We start from the raw sequence: 23,276 nt of genomic DNA on the forward strand, positions 1-23,276 counted from the left end.
AAAATGTTGCCAAGAATCGAGCCTGCAACGTTACGCTCAGCAGCAAGACACCATTGCTGCAGCGGCGGGTGAAGTTGAACTATGCTTTGTTAATTCGATGCTGCAGCCTGGCTGTTGCGTAGCACATGCGAATGCATGCAGTCCTGAAACAAAGGAAAGCCTTCTGACGATTGCTGCATGCCCTGCAGTGTCCACCACTGGCTCACTTCTGCTGCTGAGCAGGGGGACGATGACCATCCATGGCACCTGCATCTTAAAGATGGTCATTGCATACACCTTGCTAGGACAAAGCTTCTTAACCCTTTCAGGCGCCACTTGCAATTATGCATAGAAAAAAATCTTTTTATATATAAACATTCTTTTTGGGACGTAAGAAACACAAAACCATCGAATTCTTGAAAGTTGTCATGAAACTTTATTATTTGCAACATCGTACTCAATTGTGTACACAGCGCCTCGGTGGTCACAAAATTCACTTGTGGAATGCGAGGAAGCAATTTCTCTCTTTCGTCAGGCACAGTGGCACGGCGCATTTCATGCAGAATATCCGGGCGCCTCGTGTGCACTTCTTGAGCTTGCACCTAATTAACACCTTCTGGTTGCTGGATTCGGGCCAATGGTCAAAGGAGTCGTAGTGCGCGTCAGTGCAAGGAAGCGATGTTCTTGCTTTTTTGCCCTATCTTTGGTTGTGGTGCTTGAATCTCTGCAAGAGAAGGCCTTCCCCGCTTTTTCTCGGGTAGTACCGACTTAATTAATGCTTCGGCAGCTTGCAAGCGAAAATTCATCAAATATAGGAGTTTAGCTCTAGGCAGCGTTTGATTGTCGCGGTGGTAGTCCAGCAAAGAATCGCAAATACCCAGGTTCACAAAAGGAAAAAGCGCTCTCAATGTCCACTTCTTCAGCTTGCCTTTCCCCTGCAGCAGCATCTTCCTCTTCTGTGAGGTCGGTGAACGCAGCTGCAATGCAGGCGTCGGTCGCTTCACACGTGGCTTCTTCTTCGTCACTTTCCCTGACGTCTGAAACATTTATCAGCAATGAGCTCCAAAAGCCTTTCAGTTGTCTTTTGGGTTTTCTTATGCTTGTTTGCACTGTAGAAAGAAGAACGACGAATGGCCAAAAAACCTGGAAAGAAAATCAAAGCAACTCTCAGCGTTCTTCATTTCTGCAGCGACCACGGCGCTTTGTACACAATCGTGTACACATGCGCATGCGAGCGTTAGCGTTCGGTCATCTCCTCAGAATGGATAAAATTATCACTCCTCGGTACTTCATATGATGCACAAGCGCGTCTAATTTTTTTGGCTTGCCACAATAAAAAAAAAGCGGCTCTAAAAAAATAAGAACTTGACTCACCGCTCTTTGCTGCTCCGGCGTCCGCCATTTCTTGTTTTGATATGAACATCTTCACCGAAATGCGACAGATGGTGCCCAAAATGCACATGGTTGTCAGTTTAACGTTTGGGAATGCGCTAAAGCCAACCTAATAGAAAATTTCGCACCCTAAATGTGAAAAAAACACCAGAAGTACAATGTACTCAATTGTGTACAAGGCGCGTTAAAGGGTTAAACAGTTTTTTTTATAGGGATTAGCATTCTTAGCCTACTTCAGGAACTTTGTGTATCTACCCTCTTTATGCCCCTGTGACACAAGTTGCCACTGGACATGCGCTGGCCTTGCAGAGCAGACAACATGGGCCACTGGTTATGTGCCGGAATTGACAACTTGCCACTGTCTGGCCTAGTATACAACTGGGGTCAACCGGACAGACAACTCTGAAATTACATAACATAAACATAACCATTCAAAAAATTTGGCAGGACACATCTCACATTGTCTGTCGATGATCATGCGTTAGCATTGGATCAATATATCCGCGCAGGGTATTGCCACTGTCGAAAGGAGTTATGTATGAGGTGGCATGTACTGCAATGGGACTCTCTTTTGCGCTTCGCTCGGAACGTTCGAGACCAGCTAGCGCCATCATCTTCATATGAAGCCTGGGGTGGCATCCGAAATGCATGGTGCACTGGTGCATGCGAACGCTGAGAAACACACCATGCAACAACCGAGCTCCTCTCTCGCTTTTCTTTCTGGACATGCTGCACCATCCAGTGGCTTGCTGAGAAGCTCGTGTGTAGCCTACGAGGCGAGAAGGGTGGTGTGCCAGTGCCTGCAAGCACTGAGAATTGTTCCCTCGCTTGCCACATACTCAGCAGCACATATTCAGTGACCGAAGTTGGCGAGAGGTTCGTTAAATAGTAGCACACACCCAATGAATTCATGGCACAGCTTGGTGAAGTGTTGGCATGAAAGACGTTTATTGAAAAGTGGCACATACCCAGTACATTTGCGGTGCAGCCTGCTAAAGCTTTGGGTTGCTGTCCTTGAGGAACCCTTGCGACGTTGGTTCCATTCGGCTTGGCATTGGAGAAATTTAAAGGATCTTTTTCGTCATTGTAGAGTCGCACGTTCGCAGTGGCACATACCTGTTGCTCAAGTTAGCGTCAAAATGTTCATTGAAGACCAGCACACACTTTCTGGTACATGCCAAATGACTCAAGTTGGCATAAATTAGGTTCATTAAAGACCAACCCAAATCGAGTGGCTCATATCTACCACTCCAAATTGGTGTTAAAGAGCTTCTTCGAAGAGCGGTACCTGCCTAGTGCTGCATCTACTGCGACCTATGTCAACATGAAAGAAAGGTTGGTTAAAGAGTGGCATGTACGTATGTACACAGTGGCACATACTTAGTGACCCAAGTTGGACTGATGGTTGGTTCTGAACCCTGTTGCCTCAGCACAGCAGTCTGATGTGCTATTCATTCAACCATGGACAGCCCAGTGACCTAGGAGGGCGGGAAAATGGTTAGATACAAACATAGATACAAGAAGCAAACATGGCACATAGATAGCTAGATAGCTCCTGGAAAGTGCGTGAAGTTCCCTTAGAATACTAATGCATTAAAATCTCTACAAATGAATTTCCCATGACCAACTTACACATGCACCACCACTTGAATGCTAATCACAATGAATTAGAAAATCATCGTCAAAGGTTGCATTCTGGCTGATTTAGTTCGCTTAGCACCGTTGAGGCATGGAATTCTCTATTTGGGTCTGCTGTAGAATGCAGTATTTTTTTATTGTTTGAAGGGTGCTTACAGGTGTACTTTGTGTAGCTTCCCCTGCTTGAAGAATGTGGTAGTGATTTGCAGCATGTAGCCTGTGTGTGTGTTTTTCAGGCGCTCGAGAGGGCGCTTTCCGAGGCTGCTGTTGAGCGGCAGGAAGAAGTGGCCACCCTGCAGAGTCACCATGCAAGGCAGCTCGCCGAGGCACGGCTTCAACAGCAGCAGAACATGGCCGCAGGTTTGTGGGCACTGATCCATCAACCTAATTGTAGCTGGGTAGCGAGCAATTAGTTTTGTTGACCATTCGCATACTGAAATGCGTTCCCCTTGGCTACGCCCCTGCTGTGCAGATAACCTCAGTATTTCGGCTGGGAGCGTTCACTTCTTTTTGTAGCATGTTTCACTTTTTCTGTAGTGTCAGTTGCTTGTTTGCTTCAGAACTTGCAGAAATCCATCATTGAAGCTGAAAGCAATGCTTGCAGGTCATCGCACTGACTATGCAAGTGTAGCTAGAACTGTATTTTGTTGGGTGTTTTAACACCAAAAGACCTTGCTTTGGCAACGTCCCTGCAGTGTAGATAACATCAGCGACCTCAGCGCTTTTACTAGAAGGGCCCTGCAAAACTTCTGTTCACTTTCTTCTTATTTCATTTTTTTCCTGCATGTCGAATCTCAATATTTATGCATTTGCTTTGAGGAGGAAAGCAATCATCGTTGGGGTTTCTTGAACAGAAGAGCAGGTCTGTGTGGGAAAATGATGCAAGGAGTTTCCTAAATGTCAGGAGGTGGGTGTTTACTTAGCCTCAGGGGAGCACCTCTTTGGCATTGCAGGCTTTCATGGCCTCAATGGCCATGAATTGGCATTTGAAGCCTTCATGACGCGCGCGCACATGCACACACACACACACACACTCTCACACACACACGCACGCGCACACACACACACACACACACACACACACACACACACACACACACACACACACACACACACACACACACACACACACACAAACACACACAAGGCTTCAGATGGTTCACCGCCGCTCATATTGCACCGTTTTGTAATGCGGAATGGTGAATTAAAACCTAAGAAGATAGTGCTAGAAGTATAGAAATCTGAAGATGTCCGTAGCCAGTTGGCTGAGCGAGGTAAAGTCCTCAAGCAACTGCGTTGCAGTCTGTAAGTCCCCACAGAGATGGCGGCGAGCACTCATTGCCTCTTTTAGTTGTCTGCTAGCCAGAGTACTTCCAGCGAGCAGCCAGACTAAAATCGTCCTGGCTGGTTCTGGCAGCCCATGGGTAGCCAGAACCATCCAGCCCAATAGAATGAATGCCAGAAGGAAGTGCGTGGCATGGTAGGCGGAGCAAGCTGAGAGAAACAAAGGCTCTCTGGCTGGCTTTGGCAGCCCATGGGCAGCCAGAAGTGTGGAAAATCAGAGAGGCTCACTGATACAGAAGGCACATGCTCTCGCGTAACATAGTTTCAGGATGTGTTTGTTGTCAGCAGTACATACACCCGCATAAAAAAAAAAACCTTCAATCCAAACTTAGTTCTGACAAATGTATAAGTTCTAAATGTGAAATTTGCGACTGTAAAATAAATATTTATTCTAATTTCATTAACATCCAGGGCTATGCCAGAGGTTGCAAAGATAGGCAATGCATGACAGTGTGAAGGTAGAACTTGGCTCCGTTGAAGATATGCCTTGGTAACATTGTTGTGCATGTAGACACCACGTTCCACAGCTTCTTGGCACACGGTGTCCCACAGTCGTGTGCGAGTTCTGATCTGTCGCTGTGGCGAAGCCCTCCGAAAGGATTGACCCCCTTTTCTCCCACTGCCCTCTCATACTGTAGCAGCTGCCAGAGAGGGCTCTGCTACAGATGCACTCGTTAATGGTTATGTTCTCTACAGAATCATGCAGTGAAACAACAAATGCTACCTAAATGTCGTCACTGTAACAAATATATGCCTACAAGTGCGTTATTCCTTTTATGAAGAGAATAGCTTTCTGAACACATTTGGATATTTGCTTACATTGACATTTATCATCAATGGTTTCTGCACAATTTATTCTTCTCTCATCTTTGTGAAAGCAGCAGTTATTTCATCCTGTTTCAAAGCTTCCTAGGCAACTTTTTCATGTATCAAGCTAACTTGAGTTTTTTTTTTTTTTTACCTGTCCTCAGAAGCTGATGTGCCATCATCACAGCAAACGTCAAGCGCTGACCCGCAAGTGCCCAAACCAAATGCCTCCGTGAGTTCAGAGCTGTTGAAGAAAAGAGAATCAAAAGATGGTGCCTGCCAGACTACCACTGTGCCTGGTAAGGGCATTTTCTTGTTTTTCATGGTACCTCAGATGTCGTCGTTGTTGGCAAGCCATTAGAACATGTTTCGCTTACAGAAAGGCTTACCTGAGCTATCATTTCAGATAGTGTGGTCAAGCAGTTGCTTCAGGAAAAGCAGCAGTTGGAAACAAGCCTTGTGGAGTTGGACCAACAGAATCAGGCAAGTCTGGCTTTCATGCTGTGTTTTATGAAGTTTGGATCCAGCCCGTTCATTATATCGCTAGTTGTGTGTGAAGTAGTTGCTTCTGAGTGTATCCACTCTCGGATGACTGGATGACATATTTTTTACTGAATAGCAACCATTTCTGTTCTCCAGCAATTTGTGTCTCAAGAAAATATGGTTGCCTTGAGTAAGAAAATTCAGTTACACTTACTTGCTAATAGTAAATCGCAATTGTATGCAGGAAGCCCTTTCACAGTTGCTGGCCTTAAAAACAAAACTCGAGGCAGAAAACCGCCACCTAGCCAAGGAGCTGAGGAAGCTAAAGGAGCCTGTGAACTATGAAAAGCCAGTCTCATGTCAAGCCTCGCAGACAGACTCCACATCACTCCGAACTGCTTCAGTTGAGACAGAAAGCTTCACTGCATCAACTGCCTTGTCTTCAAGAGGTGTCCAGACTGAATTTGTCACAGAAACATCCCGAGAGTCCCCCAAACAGCACTCGGCAGGTGTCAGGTTGGAAGCTAGACTGCAGGATAATTGCCAAGCCCAGGAGGAGCGTGACAGAAATCTTGAAGAGGCCAGAGAGAAGTGCATTTCGCTCGAGCAAGAGCTTGCCAGCTGCAGTGCTCGAGAGGAAGAGCTGGAAAAGAAGCTACAGGAACTGACGGCCAGCGTCAAGGTGGCCACCACTAATGATGTCTTCGGCGAGCGCCAGGAAGGAGATGGAGCCGCGGCGCAGGACACCTCCACAACGGCCATGGCCAGCATGGAGGAACGCCTCCGCAGCCTGCAGGCCGACAAGGACCGCATCCTTTCGGTGATGAACGAGAAGTCACGTGAGAGTAGCTCGCTCAAGGCCGAGGTGCACCGTTTGCTCGGTGTAGTTGCCCAGGAGCGGCAGGCGGCGGCCAAGCTGCGTCGCGAGAAGGAGCAGCAGGTGGCTTCAGCTGGTTCCCGGGAGAGCGAGGATGCCGAGCTGACACGGCAGGCCCTGCGCAATCTCTCGCAGCTCGTGCGAGACCGCGAGCTTGAGGTCGAAGCCGAGAAGCAGAAGAACAGCACACTTCTCCAACTCCTGCGGCAGTGCTCGCCAGTTGACCAGGACCAGCTCCAAGAACTGCTGGAGGAGCGCGAGTCTCTCGCTCAGCGAGCTGCCCTTGCTGACGAGGAGCAGGGCCGCCTCAAGGTGATGCTGCAGCAGAAGGAAGGGGAGCTGAGTGATGTGCGAGCAGAGGTGGACCGGCTCACTCTCGACACGGGGCTGGTCCGGCTGGAGCTGGACTCAGCGACACAGAAGCTGGAAGAAAAGACAGGCATGCTTGCAGCTGTGCGGGAGGAAGCCCTTGCACTTAGACAGCGGATAGCGGAGCTAGAAATGCGCTTGCAGGAGCTCCAGAACCAAAGGGACCAGCTTGCTCAACAGCATAGTGAAAGCCAGAGTTCACAAGATGACGAGGGAGACAAAGCAGACGGTGATTCATACAGGTCTCTCTCGAGGAGAAGTTCAGGAGGTCTGGAGCCTGTGGGCACTTCCGGAGCCTTAGTGCAACACTGGCAGATGCAAGCAGAGCAATATCAGAAGCAGGCGAGTTTATTTATTTATTATTTATTTATTTGAGTACCCTAAGGGCCCGCCCGTTAGGGCATTACATAGGGGGGGACGGAAAAGTTCAAGCATGAGTGAAATCTGTACAATGTAAATATATGAAGGCATTAGGAACCATAAAAAACATCTAGCAGAAGGAAACAAAAAAAAGAAAGAAAGAAAGAAAGGAAGAAAGAAAGAAAGGAAGAAAAGGGTAACGACGTTTATACAATGTTTAGTAGCCTGAAACACGCATAAGAACCTAAAATGCGATGCAAACAATCAGTACCCATCAGAACACAAGTTTAAGGACACAGTCGAATAATGATTTAGGTAAACAGCCTACACAGATACATATCAGATGAAACGGAATGAATTTTATACAATGCCAAGCACTTGAAAACACTGTGTAAGTAAATATTCAAGGAAATGTGGGTTCGAACAGGTTGACACACTCTAAACAGGTTAGCAATGCTGCATGAAACGATGATGATTCCGTAAGCGAGACAATGTTTGCAGGTAGCGAGTTCCATTCGGCAATAGATAAAACTAGAGGTGAATTTTGATAAGCGTTAGTCCTGGCAAATATTATGTTTTACTTTATGAACATGGTCTGTGCGGGTAGAGATGTGGGGAGCGGGAAGAATATGGGCTCGAGCGAATGCAATGTTGCTGTGGTAAAGGCTATAGAAGAAGGTCAACCGTGATAATTTCCTGCGCATGTCAAGTGAAGGGAGATTAAGTACTTTCTTTAAGGCGGACACACTTTGGTATAGAGAGTATGAAGTTAAGATGAACCGCGCAGCTTTATTTTAAACTGATTCAAGTAGGTTCGTGAGATTAGTGTGATGGGGGTGCCAAATTATTGACGCATATTCTAAAGAAGGCCTGATAAGAGAACTGTATGCGCAAAGTCTGGTATCTGTGTTAGCAAGGTGTAAGTGACGTTTCAGGTAACCAAGTTTTTTGCATGCTTTTGTGGTGATGTGTTCAATGTGAACATTCCAGCTTAAATTAGAGGTAAACAGGAGACCCAAGTACTTGATTGAAGATACTGAGTCAACAGTAATACCGCGTATTATATATTGGTCAGAGGTAGGTCGAGTTATTGAAGCAAATTTTACATGTTTAGTTTTGGCTATGTTAATTTCGATCTGCCATGTGTCACACCAGTCAGTTAGTTTTGTTAAATCAGACTGCAGCACAGAGATGTCGGCAGGGCAGCTTATTTCATTATTCAAGATGCAGTCATCTGCGAAGAGACGTATTTGTGAGGTAATATTAGTTGTGTTGTCATTTATGTATATTAAATATAGCAGTGGCCCAAGGACGGATCCTTGAGGAACTCCCGAAGTGACGTGAGTGCGGTTAGAAAAGCAGTTGTTGAGACTGATTACTTGAAATCGGTTCGTTAGGAACTCCTCAATCCATAGCATCGTGTTGTAGTCAATCTGTAGGTTCCTAACTTTCAGTTTTAGTCGATTATGAGGTACTCGGTCGAAAGCGTTAGAAAAATAAATAAAAATGGCGTCTGTACTAATCAATCTGTGCAAAGAAATGTGAATATCTGTTACAAGTTCATAAAGTTGCGTCTGACATGAGCGATTTTGGTGAAAGCCATGTTGGTTATTGAGGAGCAGGTTATTAACGTTAAGATAGGCTCTAATGTGAGAGTATAGGATGTGTTCCAGTAATTTGCAGCAGATAGATGTCAGTGATATAGGTCTGTAATTATTAGGGTCTGCTGTATCAACAGATTTAAATACCGGCATCACTAATGCTGATTTCCAATCGTCCGGTAGGCACCCTGTATTGAGTGATTGCTGAAATATTAGAGATAAGAAAACTGAAGAGTAGTGCGAGATTAATTTTAGAAGTTTAGCACTTATACCGTCAGGACTTGGGCTGGTTTTATGAGGAAGCCTGTCAATGGCACGAGAGACACCATGTTCCGTTATTATGATAGATGAAAAAGGGAATCGAATAGATAGTTGTTCAAGTATGTGAGTGTTACCAAGTGGCAGTTCGTTAGTAAAAACTGCAGAGAAGCATTTGTAAAATAGCTCAGTGCTATCTTTTGTGTTAAGCACTGCTCCGTTTTCGGAAAGTTTCAGTAGTTTACTTAGTCGTAGTAATTCTTGTTCAAACTATGAAAACTAGCATAAATAAACAGAGTAATCAATTATTAAAGATATTGACACGTGACAATATCGGCCTGACCAGCTTATATTAGCAATTGTAGTTATGACATGGTCACCTTTATGGAGGCTGGAGAAGTGGTACCCATCAAGTTACAATACGCCTGAGTGTTAAATGATGGCACATATTGACTGTTGACACCTTATGGCTGTTGTCTCAGCAGCTGTGTTTGACACATTCTTCTGCTTCTGGGCAATCAAAAAGATTTCATTTAACCAAAATTTCTTCTGACTCATTTGAATAAGCTACCCAAAAATGTGTTGAAAACAATGTCACCCATATTTTTTAGATTGGTTTCAGTTTGCCAGAATTCAGAGCTTGAAGCATTGCTTTTCTAATGCAATTGTGACTTTATGTTTTTTGCTGATGACTTTCCTCATGGCAGGTTCAAGAGTTGCAATTGAAAGAGGCCAAACTGAGCAAGGAACTCGAACGACTCCGGACCCATCTTATTCAGGTGTGATTATGGCCTTTGTTCTTACACTGTCACATTATCGTTTACATGTTGAGCTCATTCGGTGTTCTGTGCAGATGGAAGAAAGCTACACTCAAGAGGCACTTCAGGCTGAGTCTCGGGAAGAAAGTCTTCGAACCCGGTTGATGAAACTGGAAGAGTGGGCAAGAGTTTCTGACTCTGCGGCTCAAAATGCCACGTAAGTGTCCCAAGCTGGCCTGTTTTTATTGCTGCTGCTGAGCATAAGAAAGAAATGTTGGTAACCTGTCACTTGTGCAACATTGTGCTAGTCGCAGATGTTTTCCGAAGCTATTTATGTGTTCCATCTTCCCTTTTCACAAGGCAGATTTATCCATAACTACTTTTAATTGAAAAGTATGATCTTAAGGCTTTCATCACAAATATAATAATTAGAATGGGTAGTTAACTTTGTATGTGTCCATTCATTCCTTCTGCATATGCCGAATATGGAATGGCAAGTTAGTAAAAAGCCATAACCTTTGGGAATTCTCAAGCCACTCTGGAGTTCTACGAAGGGCAAAATTGGGAACATGACAGATTTTACAACGTTGCGTCTATCACATTTGAGATTTGAGTATTTCTGTAAGCTCTCACACGAAATTATTTGTGGCATGCACCACCACTGAAAAACCAGGTAATCTCTTCTGTATTGTAATGACAGCAACATAATCATGTTTGTTGATATTTGTGAACATGAAAGAAAACTTTAGTCCTGAGCCGGTGCGTTGTCCTGATCTTTGGTCCTTGCATTTGTTTCTTCGTGCTGCTTTGCCATCGTGAAAGATGCATAGATCACACGTTAACCTCACTGCCAGTTATTCTGTGAAACTCTCATGCTGTGCAGGGAACAGGCGAGTAAGCAAGTGGGCAACCTTGTGCAGCAGTTGGCCCTGGCCCAGACACAGCAATCTGCGCTAGCTGAAGAACTGCGCCACAGCAAAGCCTCACTTGCCAACCTGCAGTCGGTGCTGGACCACTTCCAGACAGGTCTTTCCTTTTATTATTTGTTGTTAAAGGGGCCCCGAAACACTTTTTATCGAAGTTGGGAAATGCATTCGAAGTTAAAATATACTACTTTAGAACTACTTTGCAGTGAAAAGTACATCAATGCATTTGGCAGAAGTGAAGTTGCTAGCAATCAAAGATTGCCTTTGATCCCCTTCGTGGTGCGCCCGACCCTTCAATACCTTGCACTTGGAAGGCTACGGTGAAGCGGGGCATGCTCACAATGTTCCGCCTGCTGAACGACATTGTGGCACGCATTTCAAATTTGATTTTGAACGTTCACATAGATACCACTACTTCTGATTTTGGTGTCCATGTCACGTCTAAACTCGTAGGCTATCCCTTGACTTATGGTTTAGTTAGTGGTGTCTCGTCCATTTGCTGTGCTACAGTGCACTAGATAGCTACATGCAGATGCGCTTTCTTGCATTCTGTGGCAAGTAGCACATTTCTTTTTTGCACTTAGAGGTCACGTTGATCTTCGCTCGTGCAAGTACGTCGGCAGCGCCCACATAGAGTGAGCAATGGATTCTTCACTGCGTTGAAAAGACCTTCGGCCTCAATGGCACATAACCTGTTCCATGTTGGCACTTGGGCCGGCCAGCCTTGTGCCACATACATCACCCACTTGGAGAACATGGTGGTTCTCAATCAGCTGCAGGAAGCAGGCTCACTGCGGCCTGTCGTGGTGTCTATGCTAGGTAGCAGGCATTGCTATATGCAATTATTGTGGCTAATTGTTGCGCGTTTGCTATTTGCATGAGCACGAATGTGCACTCCCACTCATATGTTCCAGTCTGGCCATGCTGAGGGGACCAGCTTTTTCCTGCACCAGTTTTACCGACAGATGGTATAGACACACCCAAATTGCGCATTGTCAAGTGCTCTCAATATATTAATACGAAGCAATGTCTGCAAAATTCTAAGAGCGGCCAAGAGTGAGCGGGGGTACTGGTAAGCGTAAGTGTTGTGTGATGTTAAGTTACATGTGGCTTGCTGCTAGTTGAGTGTTCAAAACTAATCAAAATTAGTGAGGCCCAATGGCTATGACACTGATAAGCCGTGTGGCAAAAGTGTAATTGCTACTCGGCTGGCTGCTGCTTAGCGTGAGCAGACAATACTTGGCTTCTTCTGGAAGTACATCATTCTTATAGAAATTTGAAAAGCAGATTTTTCTCTACTTCAGCCTGTTTATTAAACTGCATGAATAATTATACACTGTAACATTAGGAAGAAGGGCACCGAGCCAAACATCCTTCTTGATTGTTGTCGGCTATTGGCCAATAGCAGCCACCTATGGGGAATCTTGCATATGACAACACATACAAGCTGCCATCAGCTTCGAAATGGGTAAGGAGAAGGCCTCATTTGAAAAGAGCGTGTTTGAGAAATAAAAATACCAACCCTGCCCCTACCGGAAAATGGACGTGAGTGAAGCTTGTCCTGTGTGCGCCTGACCTTCGTCACGGTTAAGTAACCCACGGGTAACGGCGCCGGATTTCTTCAGCGTCCCACTCTCTGAGCTCGGGACCTAGGCTGGATTGGCACGCTGATGGCGAGCCCTCTCATGGGCGAATTCTCGCCGCAGCTTGTTGAATGCTGCCCATTTCTCTGGGGAATGCACAATACGTGGCCGTCCCTTTCGTTTTCCACAACTGAACTGAACAGAAACTAAGCCTGCACAGTGCACGTGAAACCCTTTCTCTCTCCGGCAGAACCAAAACAGCTCTGATTGGTTGCACGCCTGGCACAAGCACGCAACCAGTCAAACCGCCTTATTGTGTGTGCTTTCCCACAGCTGCTCTACTCTGGGAGAAACTGGGTTTTTTTTGTGTGACTACATCGCCACCAAAACTCCTGAGCCAATACAAGCTTCACTTGAAAAGGTGACTTTGTGCTCTGCTTGCGAGCTCAATGCACTGTGCACGACTGCAAAAGTTTGGCAGAGATGTTCACAGTAACGTATGCTATCTGTGGATTGTTTTTTCACTATGCCCAAGGGGTAGTTTAGAATCCCTTTAAACAGAGGAATGATTTGGCCATTGTCACTAAATAACCCTTCCACAATAACAAGAAAGTCACTCTTACTGCGAGAAGATGCTTGGTAAGCCAAAAAAGATGCAAAAGCGGATGACAGCTGTGACGGCTCCTTGAAATTCTCGCACCAGCTCGTCATGACGTTATAGATTTTGATGTCTGCTCAGGCCTATTTAAACACCTCAAGGCAAGGTTCTCAGCCATTCAATGTTTCTCGTTATCTCCGAGGGAAGCCCACCCTCCTCTCCTCACCCTTGCGTGTTTAAGCACCCTTCTTCCCTCTCTTCCGGTCGCCCGTTCTCCTCCGCTTCACATTTTGCCACATTGCATTTAGTAAGCGAATAGCGCATGCGGCGCTGGCATGCTCATACATCACCCGTTCCCGCAGCACTCCCTCTGCTGGTAACCAGGGTAGCGTGTCCCATTGCTGTTGTACAGCTGTTGCGACTCGGTGCCTGAGCGGCCATTACGGTTCCGTGGCCGCTCAGGTGCCGGCGATCAAGAGATGAGAAAAAGGGTTTATTTACAAATTTACATGGTTATGGCTTATATGTACGAGTATGAGCATGAACATCAGTACGAGCATGAGCACCAGTACGAACATGAGCACCCGATGAAGCAGGAGCACTAGTATGAGTCGGAGCGCACCCCCACAACGCTCAAGATCCCTTTCTCTTGTTGGGGAAATTCACTGTTCTCGGCCAACCACAATCTTTGAACTGTCCACAAAATCTCACCCATAACGTTGCATTGCTCCACCAAACCCCACCTCCAATGTCGTGCGACATTGGAGGTGGAGAATCACTGTTGGCATTTTCAACTCAGTTGCGTTTGCTCCGTTGCCAACACATGGCTTCTCTGTCCACGCTGTTATCCTCTGTCGTGCGAGTGCTAGCTGCAAAGTGATCCTATGCAAGTCACATCATGTGACTGCATAGGATCAGTCACATGATGTCAGCGATAATGTCCAGCGCATGAATCCAGCTTTGTCAGCATCGCTGAAGAATGGGTGCACAGAGCCGCTGGCCGAAGATGCGATGTAGCAAGTTGTGCATCTGTGAATGGAGCATGTTTTTTCAAAGATTTGAGCAGTGTTGTATGCAGCTACTTCTGCGGATTATACACGAGGATAATTTTTTTTCCCGGTTGTTGTAATTGGGTGTCCGGATCACATGCGCAAAAATACGGTACTCTGTAATCTGTGACATCACACTGAGGTACCAGCCATGAGGTTTCGATGCATATTTCAAGAACAAAACTTTAACCGTAATTTTCTTTTCCAATAATCAATCTATTACAGTACACTTAAGGAATTCTTCAAGTATACTTTATCAAATCTAAACTGGTTCAGTGTTTATCTTAGTGTCCCTTTAAGGCAGTGCTTCAGAACTCAATAGCAGAGGCCTAAACCGACTTCTCTGTGAGCCACACTATAAAGGAAACATTACATGCGGAAAGGCCTTCAATGTTTGGCGTCATCGCACTCGTTACCGTCCTCAGCGCGTCTTGTAATCTTGTATGGGTGATTGAAGACCAAAAGCATCTCTTGTGAATAATTATCAAATAGAGAGAGTAAACATGTTTATTATGCTCAAGTAAAACTCTTGCTTGGGTTAGTTGGTTCATGTTTGAAGTAGTAAAGGCAAGGCGCAGAAGACCAGGACTCAAGAAGAACACAAACGACAGGTGCCGGTCCTGTCGTTTGTGTTCTTCTTCTTGAGTCCTGGTCTTCTGCGCCTTGCCTTTACTACTCCATGTTTATTACATAGGTGAATCTTTGGAGAGGTGTTTTCATTCCAGAATGTGGCCCGAGCTCATCAAATAGAATGTATGCTACAGACATACGTACTTGAGAGCGCTTGTTTCAAGGCATGGTTAAGTATGTTTTTGTATTTGTTCTTATCAGTGTTCTTACGAAACTAAAGGATGGGCTGCTCATGGTGCAAGACCTTTAACTCTGGCCAACACTGCAGGTCTAGCTTTAGCTGTACTGAGTAGACTCAGTCTTCTGGCATCATTGTGAAAGGGTAACAAAACAGGTGGCTGATTTTGTATTCAAATGACTTGGACCGCTGTTGGAACACTGCCAGAAGAATTTCAACATGTTGCGTGTAAGTGGTGCTTACTGGCCTGTGCTTCTCGCTAACAGGAAACAGCTTCTAGCATGTAGGACATGTGAGCTGTGACATGTGACAAGTGCACTTTCTCTTGAAATGCAAATATGACACTCACCATGCCCGTAATGAGATGATTTTTTCTCTGCAGGATTATGTTGAGCATATTAAGGTGACCTGTCTCAGTTTTTTTTTTTTCACGTTTAAGCCACACCCCCGGTTACAACAGCCCGTATATATATATATATATATATATAAAGAACTTGAGAAACAGAACAAGTATTCAAATTCAACAGCTTCGACCGGTGGACTGTACAATAAAACCCTGATGAAGATCGGTCCGCCGAAATAACACACAACAACACTCAAATCTTTGCAATAAACCATGCACAACCTGTCTACGTTGTATCTACGGCCAGCGGTTTGGTTCCCCTATGCGATGCTGACAAAGCTGTATTCACACACCGGACGTCATCGCGGGCGGATCAGTCATGAGATATGTGACGTGAATCGGATCACTTCGCAGCTAGCACTCACACTGCTCACACAAAAGCGGATCACAGCAAGGATGAACAAGCCCTCTCAGGGGACAATGGTGATGGAGCAAACACAACCCAGCCAAAAATACCCAACGGTGATTTGGCTCATCGCCGTATTCCGAAGTGCTTCGCATGGACCAAGGGAGCGCTGTGGGAGCGAGTGACGTGCTAGTTTGATAGTGCAACATGCTGTGTTCGCCAACTACTAAATGCAAAATGGTGGCCCATAATTAGAAGGAGAATGGGCAACCGTCAAAGAGGGGAGGAGCTTCAACACATAGAGCTGGGGAGAGAAGGGCGGGGTTCCGTAGGAGATAACGAAACTTTGAATGGCTGGGAGCCTTGCCTTGAGGTGTGGCTTCACGGCAACATGTTGCACATTGCCATACAGCCACACTTCAAGGTGAAATTTGCATATAATTCTCACTTTCACTTTACTGCTAAATTTTTGAGACCTTGGGGCTGGTCACACACGCAGAAATACTGTATATCCGTGAGGAATGCTAAGTCCCATAAACACTCGTCATCTTCAAGCTTTGGAATTATTTTCCCTCTATCGCTTAACTACTTTCTTACCACACCTATAGAAATCGATGAAGTTTTTCTATGTGCTAAAAATTTTTGTGGGGATTCTGCTCGCAACACCATGTACCGTCTGAAATTATGACTGAGCTTTAACTATTTGTCAGATTTGACAATTTTTGGCAGATTGGGAAGTCTGGAAAAGTAAAACTTTGACTGGAAGTATCATCGAAATTAGCCTCCAATTCTCCTGGCACTTCGTCAATAAGAAGATGCAAAATCTGCACTTTGTTTGACTCAGTTTACATAATTCTAAAATGACAGCAGTGGTGAAGACACATTCATAAAACAGCGCCAAAAAACAAGGACAAGGGAGGACACAGGATGAGCGCTGTCTGTGTCCTCCCATTCGTCCTGTGTCCTCCCTTGTCTGTGTTTTTTTGGCGCTGTTTTAAATATGAATGATCCATACCAACTAGCTCACACCCAAACCCTTCTTAATGAAGACACAGTAGCTTCTCATCGGTTGTCAGTTTTCTGACCCAACATATAGGCTATTTTAACCATGTCTCAAACAGCAATAGATATTCACGAGTGCTTGTTAATTTGATAATTGTGTTCAACTAATAGAACTGCAACTTTATTTTTCCCATCATGGGTTGCTTTTATCCATCAATGCTTCGACAGCATATGTACAAATGATTACAAACAATCCTTCCCGCCGTGTGGAGTTTTCACTTCCACAAAAACACACAGTTGATTTAAGACCGACCTTCGACCGATGCTATATTTTGGAACACCGGCCATGCAAGTGTCCTTATGCAAGTGTGCAATATTGTGCAACACTCCACCTTACTGTACAGGAACTGAACAAAGCATGCGGAGACTCAAGCGCTAGTTGGAACACGCTAGGCCACCTTGCTTGCACATAAAAGCTGATGGAATGCAATAATCAAGTATGAGGAGGCTTCTGCATGCCGCCTGACTTGGCAGCCATTACTTCGCGAGCTCAAAGAATGCAGTAAAAAAAAAACAAAAAAAAAAACAGGTGCCTGCTGCTGTTAGCAAAAACAAATACTCCTTGTACAATAGCAACTTATTCATATCCACATTTGTGAAGCTACTGCTTTCCTGATAGCCTGGGTCTCTCTATGTGACACTAATATTGACTCCAACAAATCTACATAATTTTTTTTGCATGATCTGACTTACACAAGTTGTGAGCTAGTAACCAGGTACATATTTTGTATGTTTCAGGTTCGTTTTACTCTTGGTGCTTATACTAAAAATAGCAAATTATTACTTTCATTCGTGTTTCTTGTTTCATTCGTGCTCTCAGGAACAGAGGAAGCCTAAAAGCAGTGAAGAAGAAACTAGGAATTGCCAAGAATCAGATGTATGTGTTAAGAGACAAAGCTGGCAATATCATTACTAATATGGACGAGATAGTTCAAGTGGCTGAGGAGTTTTATAGAGGTATATACAGTACCAGTGGCACCCACGACGATAATGGAAGAGAGAATAGTCTAGAGGAATTCGAAATCCCACAGGTAACGCCGGAAGAAGTAAAGAAAGCCTTAGGAGATATGCAAAGGGGGAAGGCAGCTGGGGAGGATCAGGTAACAGCAGATTTGTTGAAGGATGGTGGGCAGATTGTTCTAGAGAAACTGGCCACCCTGTATACGCAATGCCTCATGACCTCGAGCGTACCGGAATCTTGGAAGAACAAAAACATAATCTTAATTCATAAGAAAGGGGATGCCAAAGACTTGAAAAATTATAGACCGATCAGCTTACTGTCCATTGACTACAAGGTATTTACTAAGGTAATTGCAAATAGAATCAGGAACACCTTAGACTTCCGTCAACCAAAGGACCAGGCAGGATTCCATGAAGGCTACTCAACAATAGACCATATTCTCACTATCAATCAGTTGATAGAAAAATGTGCGGAATATAACCAACCTTTATATATAGCTTTCATTGATTACGAGAAAACGTTTGATTCATTCGAAACCTCAGCAGTCATGGAGGCATTGCGGAATCAGGGTGTAGACGAGTCGTACGTAAAAATACTGAAAGATATCTATAGCGGCTCCACAGCCACCGTAGTCCTCCATAAAGCAAGCAACAAAATCCCAATAAAGAAAGGCGTTAGGCAGGGAGATACGATCTCTCCAATGCTATTCACAGCATGTTTACAGGAGGTATTCAGAGACCTGGATTGGGAAGAATTGGGGATAAAAGTTAATGGAGAGTACCTTAGTAACTTGCGATTCGCTGATGATATTGCCTTGCTTAGCAACTCAGGGGACCAATTGCAATGCATGCTCAATGACCTGGAGAGGCAAAGCAGAAGAGTGGGTCTAAAAATTAATCTGCAGAAAACTAAAGTAATGCTTAACAGTCTCGGAAGAGAACAGCAATTTACAATAGGCAGCGAGGTACTGGAAGTCTTAAGGGAATACACCTACTTGGGGCAGGTAGTGACGGCGGATCCGGATCATGAGACGGAAATAATCAGGAGGATAAGAATGGGCTGGGGTGCGTTTGGCAGGCATTCTCAGATCATGAACAGCAGGTTACCATTATCTCTCAAGAGAAAAGTATATAATAGCTGTGTCTTACCAGTATTCACCTACGGGGCAGAAACCTGGAGGCTAACGAAAAGAGTTCTACTCAAATTGAGGACGACGCAACGAGCTATGGAAAGAAGAATGATAGGTGTAACGTTAAGGGATAAGAAAAGAGCAGATTGGGTCAGGGAACAAACGCGAGTTAATGACATCTTAGTTGAAATCAAGAAAAAGAAATGGGCATGGGCAGGACACGTAATGAGGAGGGAAGACAACCGATGGTCATTAAGGGTTACGGACTGGATCCCAAGGGAAGGGAAGCGTAGCAGGGAGCGGCGGAAAATTAGGTGGGCGGATGAGATTAAGAAGTTTGCAGGGACGGCGTGGCCTTAATTAGTACATGACCGGGGTTGTTGGAGAAATATGGGAGAGGCCTTTGCCCTGCAGTGGGCGTAACCAGGCTGATGATGATGATGACAAAACGGTATGCGCTCTAGGAGACGATATTGTGGGCTAGAAACACTGATGATTTCCATGTACATCATAATAGTGGCAAACACTGCATGGTGTTCAATGCACCAGCAGATGCATCAGATTAGCAACACCATGCTGGCGTACAGGAAGTAATAGAGCTCCAAGTTAAGCCCCTGTCAATGCCAAAACACAACATATCAACCAAACCATACATTTCCCTTTCACAGTGCTTTGCCCCAACAGTGAGCTAAAAGCACAGATGCACAATGGCAATCGCAAATAATTGGGCAGTAGTGTGACATTGGGTCTCTTAATTTTCACAACCCATACAAGCCTTTTGGGTCTCTAGAAGAAGAAGTCATTAGCCATTAATTTATAGAATGCTTGTTGCTCTGGAAAATGCATATTCCAGGCACACACTACTGCGAAGGGCTCTCTGCGCTTCCCTCTAGCACGGTGGAGAGGAGTGGGCAGAATAATGGGGGCGGCATGACCCCTTTCACTCACGGAGTGGTGCCACCTGAGTGGGAGCATCGAGGCACCCTAGTTCTGCCATGAAGTACACCGCTAACTGACACGTTGTCATTGTAGCAAAATTACTGGGAAGGTATTTGTGAAGTCAGCAGTCGTGTCTACCTCTCTGGTTTAGTTCAAATGCATGTTTCGGATGTTGTATGTGTTTGACTCGGCTGACGTTGGCAGTCATACTAGTTGGTCTTTGTTAAACTCGTGGGTGCTGAATAAAATGAGCGAGAGGGCGAGCACGTCACAAGGAGTTAAGCATCATTTCAAGTCTAGCCTCTCAAGTGTCCTCAAAAGGACAAGGAATCGTGCAAGCTGACCTTGAGCGCAGGGCACGTTTAGCGCACTTTTTCATGAACAACAGCAAGAGCAGCACTTAGTTTTTCATCCAAATTGGTGCACAATGTACCTTTTATTCAGGAGCATTTGACGTGTCTGTTTTACTCATTCTAGCTGCCATGTTTTAAGAGTTTTGATTTGCCTGCAAACCTGATGCACTTGCACTTTAGCCAATTAATCAATCTCGTTTCGCCTATGAAAAGCATATATTGAATTGGAATCCCAAAGATGTGGTTTACAAGAAGGTTTTACTCAAGATATAGGCTCCAGTATGTTGTCCTTAGCCGCAGCTTACATTCTTTTAGTGTCGGCCTTTTCATGCCTAAGGTCATAAAACTGCCTTAGAACTATGTTTGTTTGTTTGTTTGTTTGTTTGTTTGTTTGTTTGTTTGTTTGTTTGATTGATTGCTTGTATGTTTGTTTATTTATTTATTTATTTATACATACTGCAGCCTCAATGAGGCTATTGCAAGAGTGGGATGAAGAACAAACATACAAACATTTATAAACAAGCTTGCATGAATTGTTTCAGTGGTAGTGAGCAGATGTGGCCTGGTAATGAATTCCAGACTTCAATTGTTGTTGGAAATAAGCTGTATTTAAAGTAGTCAGTGCGGGCAAAAAAGGGTCAGATATTTAGTGCATTGTGTCTCCTCGTAGATGAGGGTTTGGAAAAAGTCAAATAGGTATCTAGAGAGGAGAGACAATGAGAATTGAACATGTGAAGGAATTTCAGGCATTCCAGTTTGCGACGCTCTGCTAGAGGAGTGAGACCAAGTGGGGAAGAGAGTTAGACGGCGAAAAGTCCTTGTCATATCTCCTGCAAATAAAACGCACTGCCTTTTTTTGTGATGATTCTAGTTTTTTGACGTCACAGTATCTGTATGGATTCCATACAGTGCAGCCATATTTGAGGTTGGGGCGAACAAGGGTTTTATATGTTAGAAGTTAAGTTTCTTGAGGAATGAAGGAATGCTCCTACTTCGATTGAAATGTGACATATTTTCTTTCATGGACTTTCTGATATAGCCTACATTTTTCTATTGGCCTCTTGACGCCTATACAGTAAAAGCTCGTTAATTCGAACCGCAAGGGGAAGCCGCTTCAGTTCGAATTAACGAAAGTTTGAACTAATGAAAGTGAAGGAGAGCAACAGTACACTGCGATTTGGAAGCAGTAGGGAATGTTAGAAATTTGGCATGTCAGAAAGTGATGGCGTGTGCCGCGGGCACACGCCTTCTTCAAGTCGAAACTCTGGGTCCGACTGTGCCACACCACCGATGTCCACCGAAACGAACATTAGCCGAGGCTTAACACCATCACAATGAATCGCGACGGCCGATACCTCCTAAGCTGAAAACAGAGGTACACAACCGATGAAGACTGCCGAGACAAAGACGCCGAACATGTGAAGGTGGCGAAGGCCCTGATTCGTTGGTTCTTGATTGCAAGCGTAGCTGTGATGTACTTGATTCGCTGTGCTAATGTTGTGCCATCTCCGCACAACATTAGCAGCTGTACAAGATTTGCAAAGCCTCCGAGATTCGCAACGGGCAAGAAGTCTCGGAGGTTACGTAGAACGGAGAGGCGGCAGCCGCCGCTGCCTTCTGGCTGACCCCGCGTCGGTTAGATTTTTTTTCCGATTTTACCTTCTCTCGCCGTTCTCTCTGTTTAGGAAGCAATACAGCCTTGTGTGGAGACAGTAGGCGTGTTTCTCTGGCCGTGTGCCAGGCGAACATAGTTCGAATTATCCGTGAGGGAACCTTCTCGCGTTCGAATTAACGGACTTTTTTATACATAGACTTCTGTGGAGCTTGGCCGGACCAAATCGTACAGTTCGAATTATACATAAATTCGAATTATTGAAGTTCGAATTAACGAGCTTTCACTGTACTTGTAGGCTGCTTTTAGAACCCTACTTTCAGTGAATGAGTTCCACTGAAGCATGGCACATTTCATTTCAGAGACCTTTTGTTTTTATCTTTGTGTGTAACATCTTATTGTCTTCTGGCACTTGCAGAGAAGGACAGAGAGATTCAGTTGCTGCGCTCCTCATACGAGTCCCAGCTATCCTTGGAGAGGGAGAAGTCTCGACAGCTTGTTGCCCTGGTGACCCAGAAACAGGTGTGTCCACATCAAGGCCTTTGAAATGCCCAAGTTTGCTGGGGCAGAAACTCAAATGCAATGTCAGTGTCACAGCTGTGTAGCCTAAAGCCGTCATTGGATTGCAGTGCGATGAAGAACTTGGTACAGTAAGACCTCATTAAACCGTACCCGCTTAAACAGTAGTTTCATTTTAAAAGTAGTAAAGTCAGATCTCTGACTCAGAGGCCATTGAACATAATGTGTTTTGTATCCGCATAAACCGTACCAGGTTATTGTGTATGTATCGGTTAACACGGTGCGTCATCTCCATTGGGCGGCCCGGAACCAGCAGAACAAGCCTCAGAGATCAGAACAACGGCCTCCAAGTGCCCTGTGCATTTGCGTATAAAGCCACATCAACATCAACATCGTTTTGGCACCATGCCAGAGAGAGTTGTGGTGTCGTGCAAATGAGGACTCGTGTCATGCCGAAGCTCGGATAAAAAATACACCAGGTGCTCAGCATAAAAGAAAAATTAGACATTGTTCATGCTATCGAACATGGCACGAAGAAGTCTGTGCTCGCATGGGACAAGGATCTACTGTTGACTACAGTGTGTGGCATTTGGAATGCAAAGAAGTTACTCGTCAGTGCTGCTGCAACCGCGAAGAGATGTCGGTTACGAGGTTCGACTTCTTGCCATCGTTGCCTCTGTTGTTGCCGAATTGTCGACTAGCAACGGTGATGAGGACGACGCGGAAAGTGACAGCACGGGCGATTCAGGCCTGACAGTGGCAGAAGCTGTGCATTACGTCAGCCTCATGAATGCAATCGTCGTGACAAGAGCAGCACCCCGCATTGAAAAAGGGGGCCCAGGACTTCTGCAGCACTACTGCGCACGTGCACGGTGAATACGTAACGCCAACGAGGAATCTGCCATGCGAGTGTTTGCCGAGAAAAGGGGGCTGGCTGAAAAGCTGGCTCGCAGCTTCAGTAAGTTTGAGGCCGCTGTCGTCGCTGCTAGGCTGCCATGGCATCAAACGAAAATAACACTTTTGTCGCACGAAGTGAATAAATACTGCATGTTTTTTCCCCTTTCACCGCACTCTCCCCGAGTTCCGTTTTTGACAGTAAGTGGGCGATCTCACGCTATTTCG

At 45.1% G+C, this 23,276-nt stretch overlaps 1 protein-coding gene across 2 annotated transcripts in view; it reads left to right on the top strand.

Annotated features, from left to right (window-relative positions):
• The window catches only part of LOC139047655 (thyroid receptor-interacting protein 11-like), a 188,604-nt gene that overhangs the window by 144,727 nt on the left and 20,601 nt on the right, over positions 1-23,276 (top strand). For both annotated transcript variants that reach the window (XM_070521523.1, XM_070521524.1), the window contains 8 exons: positions 3,246-3,369; positions 5,325-5,459; positions 5,567-5,647; positions 5,892-7,231; positions 9,816-9,887; positions 9,962-10,083; positions 10,750-10,892; positions 22,054-22,157. In XM_070521523.1, coding sequence (XP_070377624.1) covers positions 3,246-3,369; positions 5,325-5,459; positions 5,567-5,647; positions 5,892-7,231; positions 9,816-9,887; positions 9,962-10,083; positions 10,750-10,892; positions 22,054-22,157 — 2,121 coding nt within the window. The remainder of the gene's footprint in view (positions 1-3,245; positions 3,370-5,324; positions 5,460-5,566; positions 5,648-5,891; positions 7,232-9,815; positions 9,888-9,961; positions 10,084-10,749; positions 10,893-22,053; positions 22,158-23,276) is intronic.

Source organism: Dermacentor albipictus, chromosome 7, assembly GCF_038994185.2.
Source record: "Dermacentor albipictus isolate Rhodes 1998 colony chromosome 7, USDA_Dalb.pri_finalv2, whole genome shotgun sequence".
Classification (NCBI taxonomy): Eukaryota; Metazoa; Arthropoda; class Arachnida; order Ixodida; family Ixodidae; genus Dermacentor; species Dermacentor albipictus.